The sequence below is a fragment of the Cuculus canorus genome, chromosome 18 (assembly GCF_017976375.1).
Source record: "Cuculus canorus isolate bCucCan1 chromosome 18, bCucCan1.pri, whole genome shotgun sequence".
In the NCBI taxonomy this organism is placed as follows: Eukaryota; Metazoa; Chordata; class Aves; order Cuculiformes; family Cuculidae; genus Cuculus; species Cuculus canorus.
Window position 1 is genome coordinate 11748214 of NC_071418.1, and position 20246 is coordinate 11768459.

Sequence of the window (20246 nt, forward strand, 5' to 3'; positions counted from 1 at the left end):
TCGGCTCCATTCGCCTCCTCTCGGCTCGGCTGAGTTCGACTCCACTCGGCTCTCCGCTCCTCCCGGTTCGTCTGCGTTCGGCTCCGTTCGGCTTCTCTCGCCTCGGCTGAGTTCGACTGCACTCGGCTCCGTTCGGCTCCATTCGGCTCCTCTCGCCTCGGCTCCACTCGGCTCCGCTCGGCTCCGTTCGGCTCCGTTGGGCTCCTCTCGTCTCGGCTGCGTTCGGCTCCGTTCGGCTTCTCTCGCCTCGGCTGAGTTCGACTCCGCTCGGCTCCATTCGGCTCCGCTCGGCTCCTCTCGCCTCGGCTCCGCTCGGCTCCCCCGCCCCGCCCGCGCGGGCTGTCACTGCGGCGGGACTCGCGGCGGCGCCGCCATCGCGGGCAGATGCAGGCGATCAAGTGTGTGGTGGTGGGCGACGGGTGAGTGCGAGGCGGCCGGGGGGTCCCGCAGGGCTCCTCCTCGATACCAGGCGATTGGGGAGTCGCGGCCCGGCCCGGCCTCCCTCTGGTTTGGGCGCTTGGAACCGATTCCCCGTCGCTGCTTGGAAACCCGGTGGCTTCTGAACCCTCCCCCTCGTTTTTTATTAGCGAGAAGCCCCTCTTTATCTCTTTTCCAACGCCCGAGCGTGCTGCATCCCGGAGTCTTCCCTAAAATTGTCTCTTTTTCGCAGGTCCTTTTGTTGTTGGTGTGGCGAGGTGAAATGTGTTTCTGATACTGCCATGTGCTGCTTCTCCTCCCTCCTGCTTCTTTCCTAGAGGGTATTTCCACCCGCATTTATTCCGAGAAGGCATCTGTGAGGTGGTGGAGTCCCCACCTCTGGAGGGATTGGAAAGATGGGGAGGTGTGGTGCTGTGGTTTAGGAGTGGGCAGGTATGGTTGGACTCCATGATCTCAAAGGGCTTTTCCAACCAAATGATTCTGTGAATCCCCTCTCCGAGAAAGGGGGATGAGCCAAGTGGGTTGTCTTCTCCTCCTGGAGAACCTGGCAGAATGGATGTGGAATGGTTTGGGTTGGAAGGGAACTCAAAGCCCATCCAGTTCCTTCCCCTGCCATGGGCAGGGACTCCTCCAGGACACCTGGATCAGGTTGCTCCAAGCCCCATCCAATCTGGCCTTGGATACCTCCAGGGATGGGGCAGCCACCACTGCTCTGGGCAGCCCCTCAGCGTAAACCATTTCTTCCCACTATCTAATCTAAACGTCTCCTCTTTTAGTATAAAACCATCACCCCTTGCCCTATTGATACAGGCCCTGTTAAAAAGTTCTTCCCCACCTTTCTTATCAGCCCCCTTTTAGTATTGAAAGGCCGCAATAAGGTCTCCTCAGTTTTCTCTTCTCCAAGCTGAAAACCTCAACTCAGCCTCTTTTCACAGGGACATCTCTAATGCTTCGTAATTTTTCCTAGGGCATATTTTTCCTTATAATTCCCATTTGCTTTTCTAGTCACCACAGCAAGCACAGAGCTGAGATACAGAGAACTGAATGTGAGCTGGTCTTAGGCAAGGACTGGTTGTTCCACCTCCCTGTGCAGCCACCTCTCAAATGCACATTTGGAGTGAGGCCTTCCCAGTTTGAGCTTGTGGGGACAAACTGAGGAGGAGGAGAAAGAGCCACCCACACAGCAGAGCCCTGTTGTGGTGGGGAGAGCAACAGCTGGGAGCACAGCACATTGAAAATGGGCTTCAGCTGAAGTTTTGCAGATCTGTGCTTTGCTTTAAGACCAGATTGATAGTGCAGAGACTACATGAACTCAGATACCAAAACACTTCTGCTGTAGATACCTGTGCGGTTCTGTGAGTTACCGGAGTTCCCTGCTTGATGGGAGGGGTCACGTTTCAAGAGCAGAGTCCTAGACCTCATCGCTCAAAGACCTCATCGCTCGTCAGCTCCCTGAAAGGTGGTTGTAGTGAGGGGAGTGTTGGTCTCTTCTCCTAAGTAACAAGTGATACAATGGGAGGAAATGGCCTCAAGTTGCACCAGATTGGATATTAGGAAAAATTTCTTCCCAGAAAGGGTTATCAGACACTGGAACAGGGTGCCTAGGGAGGTGGTGGAGTCACCATTTCTGGAGGGATTTAAAAGATGGGTAGCAGTGGCACTTCGTGACATGGTTTAGTAGGCATGGTGGGGTTGAGCTGATGGTCGGACTAGAAGAGCTTAGGGATCTTTTCCAGCCTTAACGATTCTGTGGTTGCTGTAGTGGTTCTTGCTGTGCTTTGTGTAATCCTCGTGCAGGACTGTGGGGTGCCCTGGCATTTCTCCCTTACTCCTGAGGAGGCCTTTACAGCACTGGATGGAGCATCCCATCCCTCTTGGCTGTTCAGCTTCACTCGGGCACCTGACAGGCAGCTTTCACAGTTCATGGTCTGTGTCTCTGTGAGGTTCTCTGCAGTTCAGTCTTCACAGTGGTAAAGAAGTTGCGCGCACTCCTAGTGCTCCTCAGTTCTTAGAATCAAGATTTTCCCCTGTCCTGCAGGGCTGATGGAGGTTTGTATGCTTATGATCTTACCGAGCCAGCAAGCCCCTGCCGGCTGCCACCACTGGATGATCCTTCCCACCTTTGACAAAGCCCAGAGCTGGTGTTTTCTGGTACCAAAATCTCTTTCCAAACTGACAAGGGTCAATGGAAAAGTTCATTTTTGCTTATGGATACTTTTTTTCCCCTTTGTATTTATCAATATTGTATTCCTGCATCTGAGGGGGCTCAAATAATTCTGTACTGTTGCACGTTTTTTTCTCCTCACCGTTTACCTATTTTGCTAGATTATTATAGATGTGTTGAGCCCAGCACAGAACCCTAATTTATTCCCTCTCTTTTGGCTCCTGGAACAAATAAATTTTGCCAGTTTTGCTGAGGCTGAGGATGTGGAAAAAAGGCATGGGAGAAGCAGGGTCCATAAGTGCTCAGTCAAGGGGCACGTCATGAGTGCAGGCCTGGTCCCTGGCAGCTCCAGAATTCCAGCCTGCTGAAGGTTTGTTTTCTCACATGATAGTGTTTTACCCAATCTCTTCTTTGAGTGGGGAAAGGGTGGGTTTTACAGTGCTTCCTGCTGTACCCTTAATGCTTGTCACTCTCATCCCCTGCAGAGCTGTTGGGAAGACCTGCTTGCTGATCAGTTACACCACAAATGCCTTTCCTGGAGAATACATCCCCACTGTGTGAGTAATGGCCTTGGGCTTTGAGTGCTTTTTGCTCTGTAAAAGCTAGTTTTGGAGGTGAGGAGGCATGAGGAGGGTGCCAGTGGTACGGCTATGTGTGAGGAAGGCAGACTGTCCCTACTGGAGTGGCACTGTGGTGTCCTCTCTGATTCACCGCTCTTTGGATTTCGTAGAGAGAGGTGTGTGGGTCACAACAGGATTGTCACTGATGGGGACTCTTCCTTGGCAGGTTTGATAACTACTCTGCCAATGTCATGGTAGATGGAAAGCCGGTGAACCTAGGCCTCTGGGATACAGCAGGGCAAGAGGATTATGACCGGCTGCGGCCTCTCTCCTATCCACAGACGGTGAGTGCTGGGCTAGGACTGGCTTGTAAGTGCTCCCTTGTGGGGACAGGGAGGCTCCCAAGGACAGCCAGGCTTCTTTCCTTTGAGGAAAGTCTAAGTTCCTGCAGCTGTAACCATAATTCTGTTGTTTAAGAAGTGTCACAACTGTATTTCCCCTAAGAGATTGTCTCGTTCTATTCCCTGCCTCGTAATGGTGTTTGAACAGCAGTGCATGCCACAGGGAGGCTCAAGTGGAAGGACTGGTGTGGGCCTGCTGTACTGCCGAGCCCTGTTCCGTATTCCCTGTCTCTCTTGGTGGCACAGCTGGTTGCTGGGTACACTAAGAGTGTTGCCCTGGCTGCCACAATTCCCGCCTGGCCCCCTGACCAGGGCTGAGGCCTATGGCTCTGATGAGGGATCTATGGCTGCAGGCCCTTAACATTCAGAGCCCAGTATTGGAAAAGAAGAAGTCGTGCATTCCATTCCTTCCCTCTCTCAACTGGTTTAGCACCCTTTTAGGGGGAAAAGTTTCTCACCACCACGGGTGAGAGGAGGTTGTCCTTGGTCAGGCTCCCTCTCCGCCCTCCCTCTATTTTTTCTCACTGTTTCTTTCTACACGGCTGACCCTCTTGTTTCCACACAGGATGTTTTCTTGATCTGCTTCTCCCTCGTGAGTCCAGCCTCCTTCGAGAATGTCAGAGCCAAGGTAAAGTGTTCTCCTCCTGAGTGAAACACCAGGGAAGTCCCCTGCCCCACAACTACAAGCCCAGAATTTCCAGCAGTTGTGTTTCAATAAGCGAAGGCCACAGTCTGTCAGTTTTAAGAGCAGCTTACTTTGTATTGGCTATGTTTTTGCCTTTCTGAATCTGCATCTTGAAAAAGATAAGGGATGTCCTAGAAGCTAAAATGGGGTTAAGGGAAGCTGTGTGTGCAGCTGTCTGGCACTGGCTGTCAGGATTCCCTGTCTCAGCACCTTCATTAGTACACCTGCACCAATCTCTTTGCAGAGTGTATTCAGAACTGTACGCAAAATTGTTCTGTTCAGGTGTTGCCACCATGTCAGACAGCAGTAAAAATCTTCCTCATAGGAAATGCATCCTTGTGGTGCCTCTCCTGCTACAGCAACTTTTCTTATCATGCCTCTCTGTTTCAGTGGTACCCTGAGGTCCGACACCATTGTCCAAACACACCCATCATCCTGGTGGGCACCAAGCTGGACTTGAGGGATGATAAGGACACCATTGAAAGGTTACGTGATAAGAAGCTGGCCCCCATCACCTACCCCCAAGGTTTGGCCATGGCCCGGGAGATTGGTGAGTCCCATCGGCCAGCAGATCTCCATGGTGTTGGGGTGAGGGACGGTGTGTCCTGGCAAGACCGGAGTGGTTGAGCCAGAGCTCTCTTTCCCTTAGGGTCCGTAAAGTACCTCGAGTGCTCTGCCCTGACGCAGCGGGGCTTGAAGACGGTGTTTGATGAAGCCATCCGGGCTGTGCTCTGCCCACCGCCCGTGAAGAAGCCTGGCAAAAAGTGTACTGTGTTTTGAGGGCTGCGGCCAAGGTGCTGGCTCAGCATGTTGTCGTCCTCTGATGGATTGCGTATTAGCTGGGTGTTTCTGGAGGGGGCTGGGATGTGTAGGGCCCTTCATCATGTACGAAGTCAGTGTTTTTTAAATGTCTCTTTGATTTAACGTCAGTGTTGATGTGAAGGGGCAGCGGGGGCAGGAGACCAGCCGGGGGCTTTGCAGCCCCCAGGGGAGGTACAGTGGGGAAGGCAAGGTAGCTTCTTGGGACAACAGGCTGTTTTGGCTCTCCTGAACTCCACGCTGAAAGGGCCGAGACATCCATCCTGTCCTGGAAGCACCTGGTTTCAACCTGCAGGTGAAACTGCTGGTGAAGATCCTCGTGGGAGTGGGGAGGGAGCCGATAGGAATGGTGCTGCATGACAAGAGTGGCTGGGAGAGTGGTAGGGTCTCCTTGCCCAGCCTTCTGTGGCTAACAGCTAACAAACTGGTGCTCTAGCAGATACGTGCCTGAGACTTACAGAAATCCTCAACAGCCCCAGGAGGGGTCCAAGTAGATGAGAGAAGAAGAACTAACCATTAGGTGCTTTACTGGGTTCTAGCCTGACTCAGTGAGTGGAACAGCTCTGTGCAATCCATGTATTTGCCTTTTCGTGCGTGCGCACCCCAGGACAGCGTGGTGCTGCTCCCCCATCGGCCTTTAGCAGGGCCTCCCCCCCCGCCCAAATCCAGTCTCTGCAGAGCAGGACTGTGGTTGTTGCCTCTGTTTTATTTTTTTTCTACTAAAGACAGCAAAGGAAGCAATGAGGAGTATGCTAACTTCTTCTTTCCCTTCCCACTGAAAGTGCAGGCAGGCTCTATGGATTTGGATGGAATTGGGAGAGTTTCTGAAGGGTTGGGGGCGGGGAATAGGGTTGGAAGAATGACAGGTCCAATTTCTAATCATCATGTAGAGTGACAAGATCAAACCTTATTTGGTGCAATAAACATTCTCCATGACGGTGTATCTGAGCTTTATTCTACAGCAGCCTGCTAAAGGTAATTTTCTGCCTCACTTCTCATAGAGGTTCCAGCTCCGCTGCCCCTCTTCTCTAGCAAGACTGGGTCTGTGTCATTGTTTTCTGTCTAGTTTAGAGCTCTGCAGATCTAGTAGGAAAATGAAGGCCAAGTGTGGAATGCAGGTGTCCTCTTAGGAGACAAGAAACCCCCCGTCAACCATCAGGGAGCTGCCCGTTGTCATAGCACTCTGATCACTCAGCAGGAAGAGAATGCTGTTCACCACATCATCCACCTCTGGAATCAAACACAGAGAACACTCAATGCAACCCTCAAACCGTACTAGAAAAACAAGCATCACAAAAGATATGTTTGACCTCTACACATAACTGGAGCAGGAGAATCTCTGCCCCCAAACTGTGCTTGGTGCAGTACAGAGGACAGCATGGCTGAGAGCTGGGCATCAAACAGTCCTTGTTGTGATCAAATGATGCTTGGTTCACAGCAAGGACCTATGCTCCCCTTGTAGTCAAATTTATGGACAACAGAGCAAGTGCATTTCACTTGTCCTAAGATGAGAAGGCTCTAAAAGAGGGGAGGGGAGGTTGATTCACACCCTGTCCTCATCAAATGCTTTGGGAATTCAACCACAGTTGTTCAGCAGAGTTGTGGCTTTGCCCACAAAAGCAGCGAGCTACCTCTGGCTGTGGTGCTAAGTTAGAGGGAAGGCTTGGAGAAACAGAGCCCAGCCTGACAAGAAATCCACACCACCGACCTGCAAACTTTCCCAGTGGAATCCGATTAATCATGGCAGCAGATTTCTGAGGATCACTCCAGTTAATTCTCCCCATGTTGGTCATAACTACGGTGGGGTTCACAGTGTTCACCCTGATCTGGGACCAAGAGCAACAGTCAGTCTAACCAGACTACTCTAGAGGAAAGGCTCAGGTTCAGCTTTCACTTCCCTTTCTCTCACAAGGAATCCTACCTTGTGGGGTCCCAATTCCATTGCCATTACTTTGGTCAGCATATCCAAAGCACTTTTTGTGGAACCTTTAAGAGAAGGGATAAACAGGAGGCATTTCAGTGCACAGCAGTTGTTCTGGAACACCCTGAAGTGTTTCACTGCCCAGACGTGGCAGCCAGCAGCTTGGTGGCTGCAGTCTGCAGCTCACTGAAAGAGAGAGGGGCACTGCTGAAGCCAGACACACTTACAGTAAACAGCGTGATCCCGCAGAGCGCGCTGAGATGCTTGGCTAGAGACATTCACAATAGCACCTGGCAGCCCCTGCGCAATCATCTGCCGAGCAACAATCTGGGGAGGGAAGGGAAAAAAAGAAAAGGGATGCCAGAACTGTAATAAGAGACATCATTATATTATTCAGTAGGAATCTTTCTGGGCTATTACGGGAGCCAAAGGGGCAAGAACATCCAGGAGTCTGTCCTCACTGCCTCTCACTTACAAGAGACAGAGTGAAGGGGCTGTGTGCGCAAATGGTCAGGGTAACATGGATTATGATTCCTTTAGCCCACAGTGGACACTCATCTCTGCTGGGCAGAAAACTCAGTCACTGCTGTTCATGGAGACCCTAGTGACAATTCTTCCTTACCTGGGAAACGTGAAGCACAGCCCGAAAATTCACATCAAAAGACCTACAAATAAAGCAAATTTAAAAGTTAGAGTGGTTGCAGCCTAGGCCAGAGAGGAGTTGTTCTGGGAGGCAGACGAGAAGTGCTGCGAGTGTCTTAGAAGAACTGGAGTTACTCTAGAACATGGACAGAAGTGCCAGGCTGACTGGCTAGCAGGAACGATGAGGCGGGCTTTCAACAATAAACTGTTCATGAGATATAAGCTGTTTTATGTGCAGGGTGGACGGTGCACTCATGTGTTGTTCCGTTTTCAGCAGGACTCTGATCCTCAGCAGACTAAGGTCCTTCCTCTATTACAGTTTAAACAGGGTGCCCTGGGCCTCAGCCAGCGACTCTCAAGGTCAACCAAACGCTTCACAAGCTTTAGCACAGCAAATCGGTCTGCTGTACGATGTGTGGAAGCAGCTTCCATTTGCCACGTAGTTCTTGTTCAGGCTTTTACCTGTTAGTGCTGCAGAACAGACTTAGAACCATACGTTTTACATCTCAATGACAAACGAATTCTTTATTATAGACCCAGAACAGCCATTCTTACTGCAGGGACAAAGCATGGCCCATCTTCTCCAAAGGAAGCGGACTCACCACATCCTGTATCCTAAAGCTTACCCCCACCTATTAGGAAAAATAATGTCATGTTATTGCAGTAAGCAATTTCAGTTCCCGCTGCAACAATTCTATCCTCCCTTACCTGGTGTCATCCTCTTTCTTTCTGAATTGCTTTACCAGCAAGCACCTTTCAATTTAGCAGAGACTAAGTTGGAGCTAAACTGGAAGCTGTGAGTTTGATGAACAGTGAGAGGCACTCTCCTCCCTGGTGTGGGCCGGACAGCCTGTGCACACTGACCGAGCAAAGGAACTGCAGGCTCTGGCTGCTCAGTAACTGTGGGATAGCTCAAGGCTCCACTTGGTTTCCTTTCTATATTTACAGGGTGGAAGGTATGTGAAGGATGAAAAGCAAGTGGACATGAAGCTGGGTGGAAGCATGGATCTGCTGGAGGGTAGGAAGGCTCTGCAAAGGGATCTGAACAGGCTGGGCCAATGGGCTGAGACCAATGGCATGAGGTCTAACAAGGCCAAAGCCGGGTTCTGCACTTGGGGCAAAACAACCCTGTGCAGTGCTACAGACTAGAAGTCTGGCTAGAAAGCTGCCTGGAGGAGATGGACCTGGGGGTAATGATTGATAGCAACTGAACATGAGGCAGCAGTGTGCCCAGGTGGCCAAGAAGGCCAATGGCATCTTGGCTTGGATCAGAAACGGTGTGACCAGCAGGTCCAGGGAGGTGATTCTCCCTCTGTACTCAGCACTGGTGAGACCGCACCTTGAATACTGTGTTCAGTTCTGGGCCCCTCACCACAAGAAGGATGTTGAGACTCTGGAGTGTGTCCAGAGAAGAGCAACGAAGCTGGTGAGGGGGCTGGAGAACAAGGGTTACGAGGAGCGGCTGAGAGAGCTGGGGTTGTTTAGCCTGGAGAAGAGGAGGCTGAGGGGAGACCTTATTACTCTCTACAACTCCCTGAAAGGAGGTTGTGGAGAGGAGGGAGCTGGGCTCTTCTCCCAACTGACAGGGGACAGGACAAGGGGGAATGGCCTGAAGCTCCGCCAGGGGAGGTTCAGGCTGGACATCAGGAAAAAATTTTTCACGGAAAGGGTCATTGGGCACTGGAACAGCTGCCCAGGGAGGTGGTTGAGTCGCCTTCCCTGGAGGTGTTTAAGGGACGAGTGGATGAGGTGCTGAGGGGCATGGTTTAGGAATTGTTAGGAATGGTTGGACTTGATGATCCAGTGGGTCCTTTCCAACCTGGTGATTCTATGATTCTATGAACAGTAACAATCAGCAGACCGCTGTGAAAGTGGATGTTGGGCGTTTCTAAAAGCACATGTGTCTGGTGCCTATGCACCAGCTGCTTCCTTTTGTAAGAGAAACCAATTCCAAGAGAGCGTTATCGGCATTTTTAGCCTGGCTGCTTCGCTGGGGCTCAGCAGGCGGGCGCAGGGCAGAGCTGGGGCTGAGGCCTGGCGCACTCACCGGTCCAGGGCCTCCTGCGACACCTCCAGGAAGGGCTGAAGCACGGCCACAGCCGCGTTGTTCACCAGCAGCTCGAAGGGCCCCGCTGCACCCACCGCTGCCTCGGTGGCAGCCCAGTCAGCCAGGTCCACGCACAGCGGCTCGATGCCCGGGCACTGTGGCGGGGCCGGCTGGGGGTCACCGCGGGCAGGGCTGGGCAGGGGGCCCCGGGGCAGGGGAGGAGGACTGGGGCAGGGGGGAGATCAGGGTTAGGGGGCATCAGGGCTAGGCAGCGGGTCCCAGGGCAGGGCAGGGGGGCCCTGGGACAGGGGGGACCCAGGGGGCAGGGAGAGGGTTCTGGGGCAGGGCAGGGGGATGTACGAGGGCAGGGTAGGGAGGGTCCCAGGGCGGGGGGGGGCCTGGGACAGAGTGGGTCTGGGGGGCAGAGAGAGGGTCCCAGGGTAGGGCAGGGATTGCGAGGCAGGGCAAGGGGGGTCCCAGCACAGGGGGCGTCCAAGGGGCATCGGGGGTCCCGGGGCAGGGCAGGGGGGGTATCAGGGTTGGGCAGAGGGTCCTGGGGCAGAGTACGAGGCCATAGGGCGGGGGGTCCAGGGCAGGGCAGGGATTGCGGGCCAGGGTAGGGGGGGTGTCCCGGGACAGGGGGGCCCAGGGGGGCAGGGCGAGGGTCCCGGGGCAGGGCGTGCTGGGGCAGGGGTGTCCCGGTGGGGGTCCCGCACCTCCCCGGCCAGGCTCTCCAGATCCGCCGCCGTGCGGCTCAGCGCGGTTACTCGGGCCCCGGCGCGGCTCAGCGCCACGGCCACGGCGCGGCCGATCCCTGCGGGGGGACACGGCGTCACACGCGGCCCCGGCCCCGCCCGCCCCGCCCGGACACGGCCCACGGACACGGCCCACGGACACCTTTGCCGGCCCCGGTGACCAGCGCCCGGCGGCCGCGGAAGGGCAGCTGCGGCTCCATGGTGCGGGCGGAGCTCGGTCCCGGCGGGTGACGGGAGCGGCAGCGGCGCTGTCGGAGGGAGCCGCCCTCTCTGCCCGCTGTGGGCGGCGGTGCACAGAGCGCCGGGCTGGAAGGGACCTCAGGGATCTCCTGGTCCAACCTTTTAGGCGTTACTATTCTATTTAAAGGAGGCGGCCCAGCGCCCTGTCCTGTCCAGCTGAGCCTTTCGTGTCCAGCGCAGAGGAATCCACCACTCCCCTGGGAGATGATTCCAAGGTTTCACTGTTCTCAGGGTGAGAAATTCTCTTCTGGAATCCAATAGGAATCTCCTCAGGAGCAACTTGTACCCATTGCCCTTTGTCTTTTCCATGTGACTCCTCATAAAAAGGGAGTCTCTGTCCTCTCGGTGGACACGCGTTATGTACTGGTATATGGTAATAAGGTCTCCGCTAAGCCTTCTCCTCTCAAGGCTCAACGAACCCAGTTCTTTCAGCCTTATTTCATAGTAAGGTTTCCTGGTCCTCTGATCAGCTTAGTAACCCTCCTGGACCCTCTCCAGCCTGGCCAAAGGCACCCTGCTCTGCTGGCCTGGGGACCCGGGCAGGCAGGATTCCTCCTCACACAGCTCCATCGAGACAAGACATGGTGCTGGGAGGTGGAACGGAAAGGCTGCTGCCGCCACGAGCCGTGCCCCACGCTTCACTTCCCATGACGGTCAGCACAGAGCAGTACAGCAGAGCAGCCTGCAATGACCAACAGGTTTGTTGGTAATTAGCAACTAAATCAGACATTGCTTTCTGAAGACTCTCCAAGAGCTGCTGCAGCATAGTTACTGAGTGCAGAAACAGAGCAGGAAAGTGCAGAGGCAAGTTTACAACAATTAAGCTACTCCTTACCTAAATTCTTTTACTTTACTCTGTTAATCATCCTCTGCGAGGATTCATCTCATCCACGTTTCTTCCTCTGCACATCCAAGTACCCGAACTTGTGTGCTTTTTGTCCTGTTGGCATCACAGGAGGCTGTTATTTGCTGCACTGCAAGGTTTATGGTCTATTTTTCATGCAGAGAATGTGTCAAGAAACATGACAAAACACAGCCTTTGGCATATTTAAATATTTATTTTGCAGAATCACTTTATGTATGAGACAGTAGTTTGATTAAAAAGCTGCATCCCATAAGTCCACAGAGCCTACCGCATTGTCAGCACAAGAAACCTTACAAGCAGCGTCCATGCCTGGAGCAGCCTGAGCTCCAAGCAGGAGAAGGTGGGCCACTCCCAGCTTCCCTCACTCCCACAGCCCCGACCGTGCTGCCCCTGGCAAACAGTCTCAGGGTGACCAGTGACAAACTGCCACTGCACAGTTCTGCTGCACCCGTGTGAAGTTGTGTCACATTTGAACCACAGTTGGCCACGTAACCACTCCTGGTCCCCATTGTCTGTGATACCTTACAAGAGGCTGCTTCCAGTGGAAAAGGAAGAAAAGCTCCAATGGAAGAGTTCAGAATCAGAGTATTTGAAGACAAAAATCTTATCAAGAGCTCATGAAGTTTCATGGCTTTTTGCTACAGGAGGTTGAAAACAAGAACCTAACAAGTGTTTATGTAGATACCGGGAATCCCCAGGGCTATTACTGACAAATCATTAAACCACAGGACTGAGTTCTAGTGAGCAGAAACCTAATGAAGAGGTAGAACACACACAACCGACTGTTCCCCACGTCCTCCTCTGCTCTCTAAAAGACTGTCCATGCTAGAGGCCTACCCAGACGGCCACTGCGCCAGCTGGACTTGGTCCCATTCTCTGCAGCTTCCTTATTCCCATCCCTCATCATCACCTTAGCAGACATGAAGGGAAGGAGAAACTTAAGAATGAGCTGCACGACTGTAGCAAGCAGCAGTTGGCTTCTTTGCTCTTCAGTGGAACTAAGTAAAATGATGCAGAGGGTTGCGTAGCCAGGTAAAGGCTGAACAGTTTATGTTAAAAATGGAATGCAGGGAATTATGTGTTTCACGAGGCTGACACCTCTGCTAAGTTTCACACTTGAATACGCTAATAATTTGCAAATAGCTGAAGTCCACAGTACAGCTTGGCAGAGCTGTTTAGAAATGTGAAGCTTTTGCTAGGTCCACATTCTAGCCGTTCATCAGTTCCAGCTTATACAATGTCATTCTATTATTCTCCCCATAATTCAGACTCTAGCATTAAACCAGCAAGTATTTTCTGAGGAGTTTGTGAGGGCAAAAAGTGGTTTTGCAAAGTCATTTTTTTTCTGCTGTTCTTCCTGTCCAGTAGGGACTGCACATGGCCAAAGTTTGGGCTAATAGAGAAGTAAATATACGGAGCCCCATTTCCTCCACTTTCAAACCCAAACTATTTAAGAAGCGGCAGCAGGCGATACTGCTGTAGCACTGATCTTCTGCCTTTGCGCGAGCGTGCAGTTTCCTCTTAGTGGTTGCATGAACTATTTACTGAAACTTTAAGTAGCAGAGTAAATATTAACATTGATCTAGACCTTAAGGTAATCAAACAATTATCTGAAGAAGCTGCAGTGGAGTAACCACAGTCATACAATTAAAGGTCCTCAAACGACACCCATCACCAATCTCTTTGGGGTACTGCAGCTATCGAGAATTCCTCCTCCCTCACAGACAGGATAGATACAGCCCAGCCTCAGAAACAGGGCATGTTTCCTCAGCCAGTGGGCACACTCTAGCTCATACAGCCTGCTGCGGGCAACGCAGGAGAAACAATTGCCATCTAGTCTGGCAAATACTTCTTCAGTATCAAATATCAAAGGAATATTCGGGCCTGGCAGACCATCACCGTAATCAACCATTGCGATTCAGCTGGTGAGAGTGCCCAGTCTGACAATCACCTCCATGGGAGGTACAAGGAACTGCGGGGAGAACGTGCGCAGTAAGCAGCTCTTGTCCAGTCCTGAGTAAGCTTACCCTTACACAGGGTGTTCCCACGACAAAGGCTCCCAGCTTTGTTTGCTCTAATGATTCCAGGGTTTCTGGTGTTTACCAACAGACCTCGTTCCAGCCCACAGGTGGGATTTTAATTTGGCAGCCACAGCAGCTCTTAAATAATTCTGTTCCCAAGAAAGACGAGTGAAAACTTCCCCTCTCTTGTCACCATGGGGACTACAGTTCTGCTGTAGCACTCCAGCTTCCCAACAATGGCCTCCAAAAGCCCCTGGCAGTGCTAAGAACGCTGTCATTCCGAGCACTGCGTTTGCCCAGGACGTGTCCAAGCACAGATTCCCGTGACACCAGACAAAAGTGTAAAGTGACTTGTACACATTTGACTGTAGTCGTTGTACGAAGAGCTGCTGGACAAAAGAACAAGGAATCTTCTTGGAATGTCCCAGGCTGCAGCCAAACAAACCACACCTTCTTGCTTTGTAAATAAGAGTCTGTCTGCTTCCTTTGTAGATACCTCTGGTTGTCTCCCAGAAGGAAGAAAAACCCAAAAGTCCACCACAACTCCTGTCTTACACAAACTCACTCAGGTATAGGTGTCAATGGCTGGTCAAGATTTACACCACCTTCTTAGCCGGGCACCAAACAGTGTCAGGATAGAGCAGACAATGGACAGATTTAAACCTATGAAGGGAAAAATAAAAAGAAAATATTAAATTGGAATTCTCTATACAAGGAAAGTCCTGGCATTAAATGTGGAGCTGTCTGACAGAGCAGAAAGGGCCTGCCTTTGGCACAGCGACAAGAGACAGTAGAGGAAAATAACCCCACGGGGTTATCCTGATCATCTTATAGGTGATAAGCAAGAACAAGGTAGGGAGATCTTGCTTTGGAAGTGGGCACTCACCGTGTTGGATCTTGCTGAAGGCCAAACACTCCTCCCACATTCACGACATTGTGCTTGTTCTCAGGGTCCCCATAACTTAGGGTTACCTGTAAAAGCAAATCAACATTCACCAAGTGCAACACTGACACAGAAAAACAGAGTGCGGACAGCAGGATTATTAATGAGCTATGAAGGAAGACTTCAAGGATCCTGTCCCATCTGAAGGGTGGATCCCATCTGCAAGACGGTGGTTTGTTTTGACATAAGCAGTGTTGGCTAAACAGACCACTGCTCATCCATGGGCAACGTGGGAGAATAAACAAAGGAGCAGAAAGCTGCATTGCTGCGAAGGACAAGGTGAGTTACAACTGTGAGCTTTGTAAGGACATTAATCCTGCTGATGTCTGTGCCTTCGGTCAATACCATGCGTTCATCCTCAGCAGACACTGCCTGCAGTCTGCCTCAGCACAGAGGAAAACCAGAAACATTTGGCTGTTAAATGGCACGCGAAGGACTGCATGTGACAAACCTGGCAACAAAATCTAGATTTCTGGAACTCTGATTCAGCACTAATCTCCCACAAAAGCACTGAATTAGGAAATTTTCAGGTGCCAGGTACAAGATGACTTGTGTTTTCTTTGTAACTGCAGACTGCCTGGATTTTGGGTTAGCTGGTAGAGTCTGTGTTCAGCCTACAGTCAAATTCGCCGACATGAAAGAGATTGCATCATGATGGAAATTGGCCCCAAGTGTGCATTTCTGTTGCCTAACAATTGCCAGGAAAATATAACCAAGCAGTTTGTATGGGCAAAACCACACTGGGTTTTCATGGTGCAGAACAGCAAGAGGCAGACAAGGCGTCTGGACAGCCTCATAGCTCCATCTACTGCCCAAGAGTGAAAAGCTGTCCCAGCAATTAAACATTGCTTGTTTTTTTCCTAAGAAATGTTGATTAAGTTTCTTGACATTCTGACAAGTTATTCTGAAAAATAATTAAACATTTAACTGTATCTTAGTTACCAAAGAGGCACTTGCTACAGCTGCAAGGCAAGCCTTTTTGAACAGCATGAATTAAGACTGAAACTCTGCAAGGCAAAGATCAAAACACTTCCTTACACGGTAGGCAAACTAAGCATTGTCTCCTTCTATACCTGCTGCTTCTGTGACTCACAGAAAGTCAATTTAGAAGGTGATGGGAAAGACCATATTTAGGCTGAACGTAGCAGAATATGTCCTCGAAGGAGGGGACAGCTACATGACCTAACTGACTAGGGTGGAAGTGCTTTTTACCTACATGAGGGAACGGGACAGGACCCAGCTCTGAGCAAATCTGCCCACTCCCCTCTTTGCTGAAGAGTGTTAAGTCTATGAAGAGCGTTAAGTCTATGAAGAGCATTCCTTCTTATCAGATTGAGGTGTGAGGATAAGGATATGAGGCTTAGCCCTACCTGCTGCAGCACAGAATCGCCTTGAAGCCTCTGCAGATTTTCCAGGTGTGAATGGAACAAGGGGCTGTGCAGCAGCTTTACCTCCAGCAGCCCTTCAATGATGTAGCCAATAGTGCAGTCGTCAGGAAGACGCACTCTTTCCGCAGTACTGATGAAATTACCCAGGCTGCGAGACAGAGCACAGGAGACAAAACAAAGGACGCTTTAAAATTTGCCAGACACACTCTGATGGAGCTCAGCTAGAACAGTGTTTACCTGGCCCAGGGACTCATCTTCAGGGCAAGACCTCTGCTGATACAGAACCCTGCTCCACCTGTGGCAAACCAGAATTTCACGGTTGTCTTCTGAAGAGCAACAAGAAAAACACACACTAGTTACTGATAATCAGCTTTTCCCATTAGCCTGGACAGGGAAGGGAACTCGAGGTTCTATTGGATATCAGATACTGCACTGGAGTCTACAGACTGATTCCCATTTCTTCAGGCTGCTGGAAGCCCAGGCAGCCGTTCTCTCAATGGGAACTCTACCCTGGAACTGACAGCAAATGAACCATCAAATTAGCACAACTGAGGTAGCATACATGAAGTGAGAAACTACAGTCCCGCTCCTACCCAATTCTGTCTGTCCCTGGGTCATTCACCCAAGGGTCACAGACAGCTCAGTGTCCCCAGGGAAATCAAAGGTGATCCTCAAAGGATTACTCACTCCATTTCTAGGAAGACTATTTTCTTGTGCAGAGTTTTCTCTAACAAGCTGCTTTGTAACTACCTTCCCAGCCAGTGGATTGATTTATCCTCAGGTCTGTCGGTACAGGTGACCTGGTGAGTACTCATCCTTTGGCACAGGTATCTCCTGACTGAGGTAAGTTTGCTTCCACTTCTTGGAAACCCAGTAACAAAAAAGCCTTGTACACTTGATGGCCCTTCTCGCTACCTGAGGCTGGTGCAGGATGATGACAGTGTGACACTGCTCTCAAAACAAACAAAGAAGCCTAAACTAAATCCTAAAACAAGGGACACTGCCCCCAAAACCACTAAAGGAAAAAAAGCCAAGGTGGGGAGGCCCTACTTGCTTCAGCGACCTCCATACGTGAGCAAAGGAAGGGAAACAGCCATCCACCCAGGAGACAAACTCCACTGCATGTGAGCTCAGACTGAAGGTTTGTTTAATCCAGCACCCTGTCTCTGAAAACCCCCAGTGCCAGTTTCATTGCTGGCAGACTGAGTGACTTTCTTTTACGTGTGAATCCTAGAAACTCTCAAGGTTTTAAAAGCTTAGAAGGTCAGAATGTGTCTCAGGCTAACTGTGAAGTTTGCTTACTGATCCATCGCTTTGGACGTGGTCGGCTGCTTCGATGGGATGGTCCAGACTCGGTCGCCCCACGTAGACATCCTGGCTGTGTGAGAAGGCAGACAAGAGACGCAGGAGAGTCCGAGGGTTCACGTAGTTGTCATCATCCACATGGCAAAACCATCTTCAAATAAAACAAAATAAGAAAGTTACTGCAGACCAGTGACAAAGAAACGAGTTACGGGTCTAGAGCTGAGTCTTAGTCTTTCAGGCTTGAAGCAAAAAGCATTTCCCATTGTCCTGAATTACAGAATTTGGAAGCTGAAAGCACTCACAACTCCTGTTCCTGGGAAAAGTCTGAAATTAATCACCCCCATTAGATTAACATCCTCTCTGCCTTTCAGATGCTGCTTGTCTGTAAGCACTGCTTCAAGCGGCGCTCCCTTCCCTAGGCTCATCCCCACGCTTTAGCTAATGCTGAGCTCCTTACTTGGAGCAGAGCAGGATACTCAAGCTTCCCGCAAACAGAGCACTGGAAGAAACAAAGTCAATCAGAACGTGTTTCACCTACTTTTGCCCAGATTCCAGGAATTTATCATATTCTACAGACATCTTGCAGCAGAGAGCTTGCCGGGTATGGACAGCAGAACAGTTGGTGTTGATCATATGGTCTCCTAGAAAAACACAGACCAGGTCTCTCAGGCTTGAGGAGCACATGCAGTCCAAAAGGCTACAAAAGGGCGCATGTGGCATTGATGTTGTGCATCTGAAGTGCAGATGGTGCACAGGTGGAGAGCGAGCGGCAAGGCTGGTGGGACACAGGGGCTCTGCCCATGGTAGGCACGCTGAGAGCACATGGAAACACGTGAGTGCAGGGTATATAAAGAGTGACGTGAGACTGTGCACAAAGGAAAGGCCTCATGCAACATCAGAGCATAAGGTCTTAAGTTCATTAACAGGAAGGGAGCAATGGCAAAGGCAAACCCAGTATTCAGAAGTTCCAGGCATCTTGTCCAGGCGCTAAGTAGGAACACTGTATTCTCCTGTGAAAGGAGACGTTGTCTCCATTTTCTCCATCTTACCTTCCCTAATTGCTCACAAAGCACAAAAACAAGGACTTATAGTGAAAACGTGACAGAAACAAAACTCAGTTATAAGAGATGGCATGCAGCTATGCCACGCAGCTTACCTGCTTTCAGGCGTAGCTCCCGGTCCTCCCAGTCTGTGAATATGAATGTCTATGGGAGACAAAAACGACGTGACCACATGTGAGGATTTCAGGAACCAATTTCAACTTTGCTCAGTTGCAGTCACAATTCTGGATGTTTTCTCTTGTGAGCTTATTTCTCGGTAGCCACTGGGAGCAGGGTGGGAAGCAGTGGTGGAGAGAACCCCAGCAGCCCCCGCCTGCTTCTATGGGTGTTTGCACAGCAAACCAAGAGTCTAATTTCAGTACAGCGGCCAAGATTTTACTCTCCTCTTCTTAGGGTACTGAATATCAACTTCCGGGTAGGAACAGCTGATTTTTTCAGTAGTACCTCTGCAACTTACTCTCCTCCCTGGCTAGGAGTCATTTAACAGCCCAAAAGGAGGAATGACAGCCAGAATAGGAAACGTCAGGTGGTAACGCTGCCTAATGTGCTTGAATGGACTGAAATCCCACAACAAGGGAACAAGTTCTGTGTGATTCTATGGGAAAATCTAAGTCACTGAACTGCTTGGGTCAAAACATCAGCTGCGCCCCATTGGCACTGGGCACTTCCCACTACCAGGTAGCACAAGGGTTAGCAAACTGCCTGGAGCGTAAGGAACCAGCTCAGCTGACGCAAATGCTTCTGGAGATGCAGGGACAATGTTGGGGGGGGTGAACACAGCACCTGGGGGAGCAGGGATGGGTCAGAGCAGGTGGGATGGTGCTGGGTAGAGGGATGGCACAGGGGGACTGGAATGATGCTTGGGGAGGGCTGGGACAGCAATTTGGGGTGGTGCTGGGATGGACTGAGACAGTGCTCCAGTGCTGGAATCCGGAACATAAGGATGGAACTGCTGGAACAGGTCCAGAGCAGGCTACTAAGATGATCAGAGGACTGGAGCACCTCCCATACGAGGACAGGCTGAGAGAACTGAGGTTGTTCAGCCTGAAGAAGGCTCCAAGGAGATCTTATAGCAACTTTCCAGTACCCGAAAAGGGGCCTACAAGAAAGATGGAAAGGGACTGTTCCTACAGGCTTGTAGTGATAGGATAGGAAGACTAGGTATAAACTGGAGAAGGGCAGATTTAGGCTTGATATAACGAAGAATTTCTTCACCATGAGAGTGGGGAGGCCTTGGCCCAGGTCGCCCAGGGAAGTTGTGGCTGCCCCATCCCTGGAGGGGTTCAAGGCCGGGTTGGATGGGCCTTGGGCAGCCTGATCCAGTGGGAGGTGTCCCTGCCCATGGCAGGGGGTGGAACTGAATGATCTTTAAGGTCCCTTACAGCTCAAACCATTCTATGAATCTATGAGTGCTCGGGGAGCAGGGACGATGTCTGACTGGGGGCAGGGACGGCGTTTAGGGAGGGTGACGACAGGGACAGTGCTCGGGAGTCAGAGAAACGGTGTCCGTCCAGGGGGGCCAAGGGACACGGACGGTGCTCAGGGGGTAGGGACTGGGCAGAGCGGATGAGCTGGTGCTGGAGGCGGCGCTGGGTCTGTCGGAGCGAATCCTCACCTGCCCCCGCGCCCGGGAGATCCAGGTTTGCAGGAGCAGGTCCAGCCGGCTCCGGTGATGCTTCCGCGTGGTCTTCACCGCGATGAAGATATCTTTCAGCTCCAGGCCCTCCCCGGCTGCGCCCCCGCTCCGCGCCGCCCCCGCAGCGCCGCCGGGTCGGTTCGGCGGGGCCGGGCAGGGCGCGGCGGGGCCGTGGGGCGGCGGGGCGGCGGCGGGGGGGGGCGGCGGGCGCCCCCGCGGCAGCAGCAGCAGCAGGAGCGCGGCGGCGCCGAGGCAGAGCAGCGGGCAGGCCCTGCGCAGCGCCGGGCAGGGCCCGCTCATGGCGTAGCCCCGCGCCCCGCCATGGCCCCGCGGCGGCGGAGCGGAGCGCCCCCGG

At 51.8% G+C, this 20246-nt stretch overlaps 3 protein-coding genes across 3 annotated transcripts; 1 reads left to right on the forward strand and 2 right to left on the reverse strand.

The window, feature by feature from the left end:
* The first annotated feature begins 134 nt into the window (after window positions 1-134).
* On the forward strand, window positions 135-5947 carry RAC3 (Rac family small GTPase 3). Its single transcript, XM_054083609.1, has 6 exons — window positions 135-419; window positions 3088-3159; window positions 3389-3506; window positions 4129-4191; window positions 4639-4798; window positions 4898-5947. Exons 1-6 carry the CDS (start codon window positions 385-387, stop codon window positions 5026-5028), a joined length of 579 nt encoding a protein of 192 aa, XP_053939584.1. The 5' UTR covers window positions 135-384; the 3' UTR covers window positions 5029-5947.
* A 50-nt stretch (window positions 5948-5997) lies between these two features.
* Window positions 5998-10745, reverse strand: DCXR (dicarbonyl and L-xylulose reductase). The gene is made up of 8 exons (XM_054083608.1): window positions 10575-10745; window positions 10394-10491; window positions 9678-9832; window positions 7611-7653; window positions 7216-7315; window positions 6989-7053; window positions 6776-6893; window positions 5998-6297 (listed from the first exon to the last, which is right to left on the reverse strand). The coding sequence occupies exons 1-8, from the start codon at window positions 10630-10632 to the stop codon at window positions 6194-6196; spliced, it is 741 nt and encodes a 246-aa protein (XP_053939583.1). The 5' UTR covers window positions 10633-10745; the 3' UTR covers window positions 5998-6193.
* Window positions 10746-11698: 953 nt separating this feature from the next.
* RFNG (RFNG O-fucosylpeptide 3-beta-N-acetylglucosaminyltransferase) lies at window positions 11699-20206 on the reverse strand. Its single transcript, XM_054083606.1, has 8 exons — window positions 19871-20206; window positions 18351-18399; window positions 17733-17835; window positions 17192-17345; window positions 16127-16215; window positions 15872-16037; window positions 14445-14530; window positions 11699-14221 (listed from the first exon to the last, which is right to left on the reverse strand). The coding sequence occupies exons 1-8, from the start codon at window positions 20189-20191 to the stop codon at window positions 14155-14157; spliced, it is 1035 nt and encodes a 344-aa protein (XP_053939581.1). The 5' UTR covers window positions 20192-20206; the 3' UTR covers window positions 11699-14154.
* Between the last annotated feature and the right edge of the window lie 40 nt (window positions 20207-20246).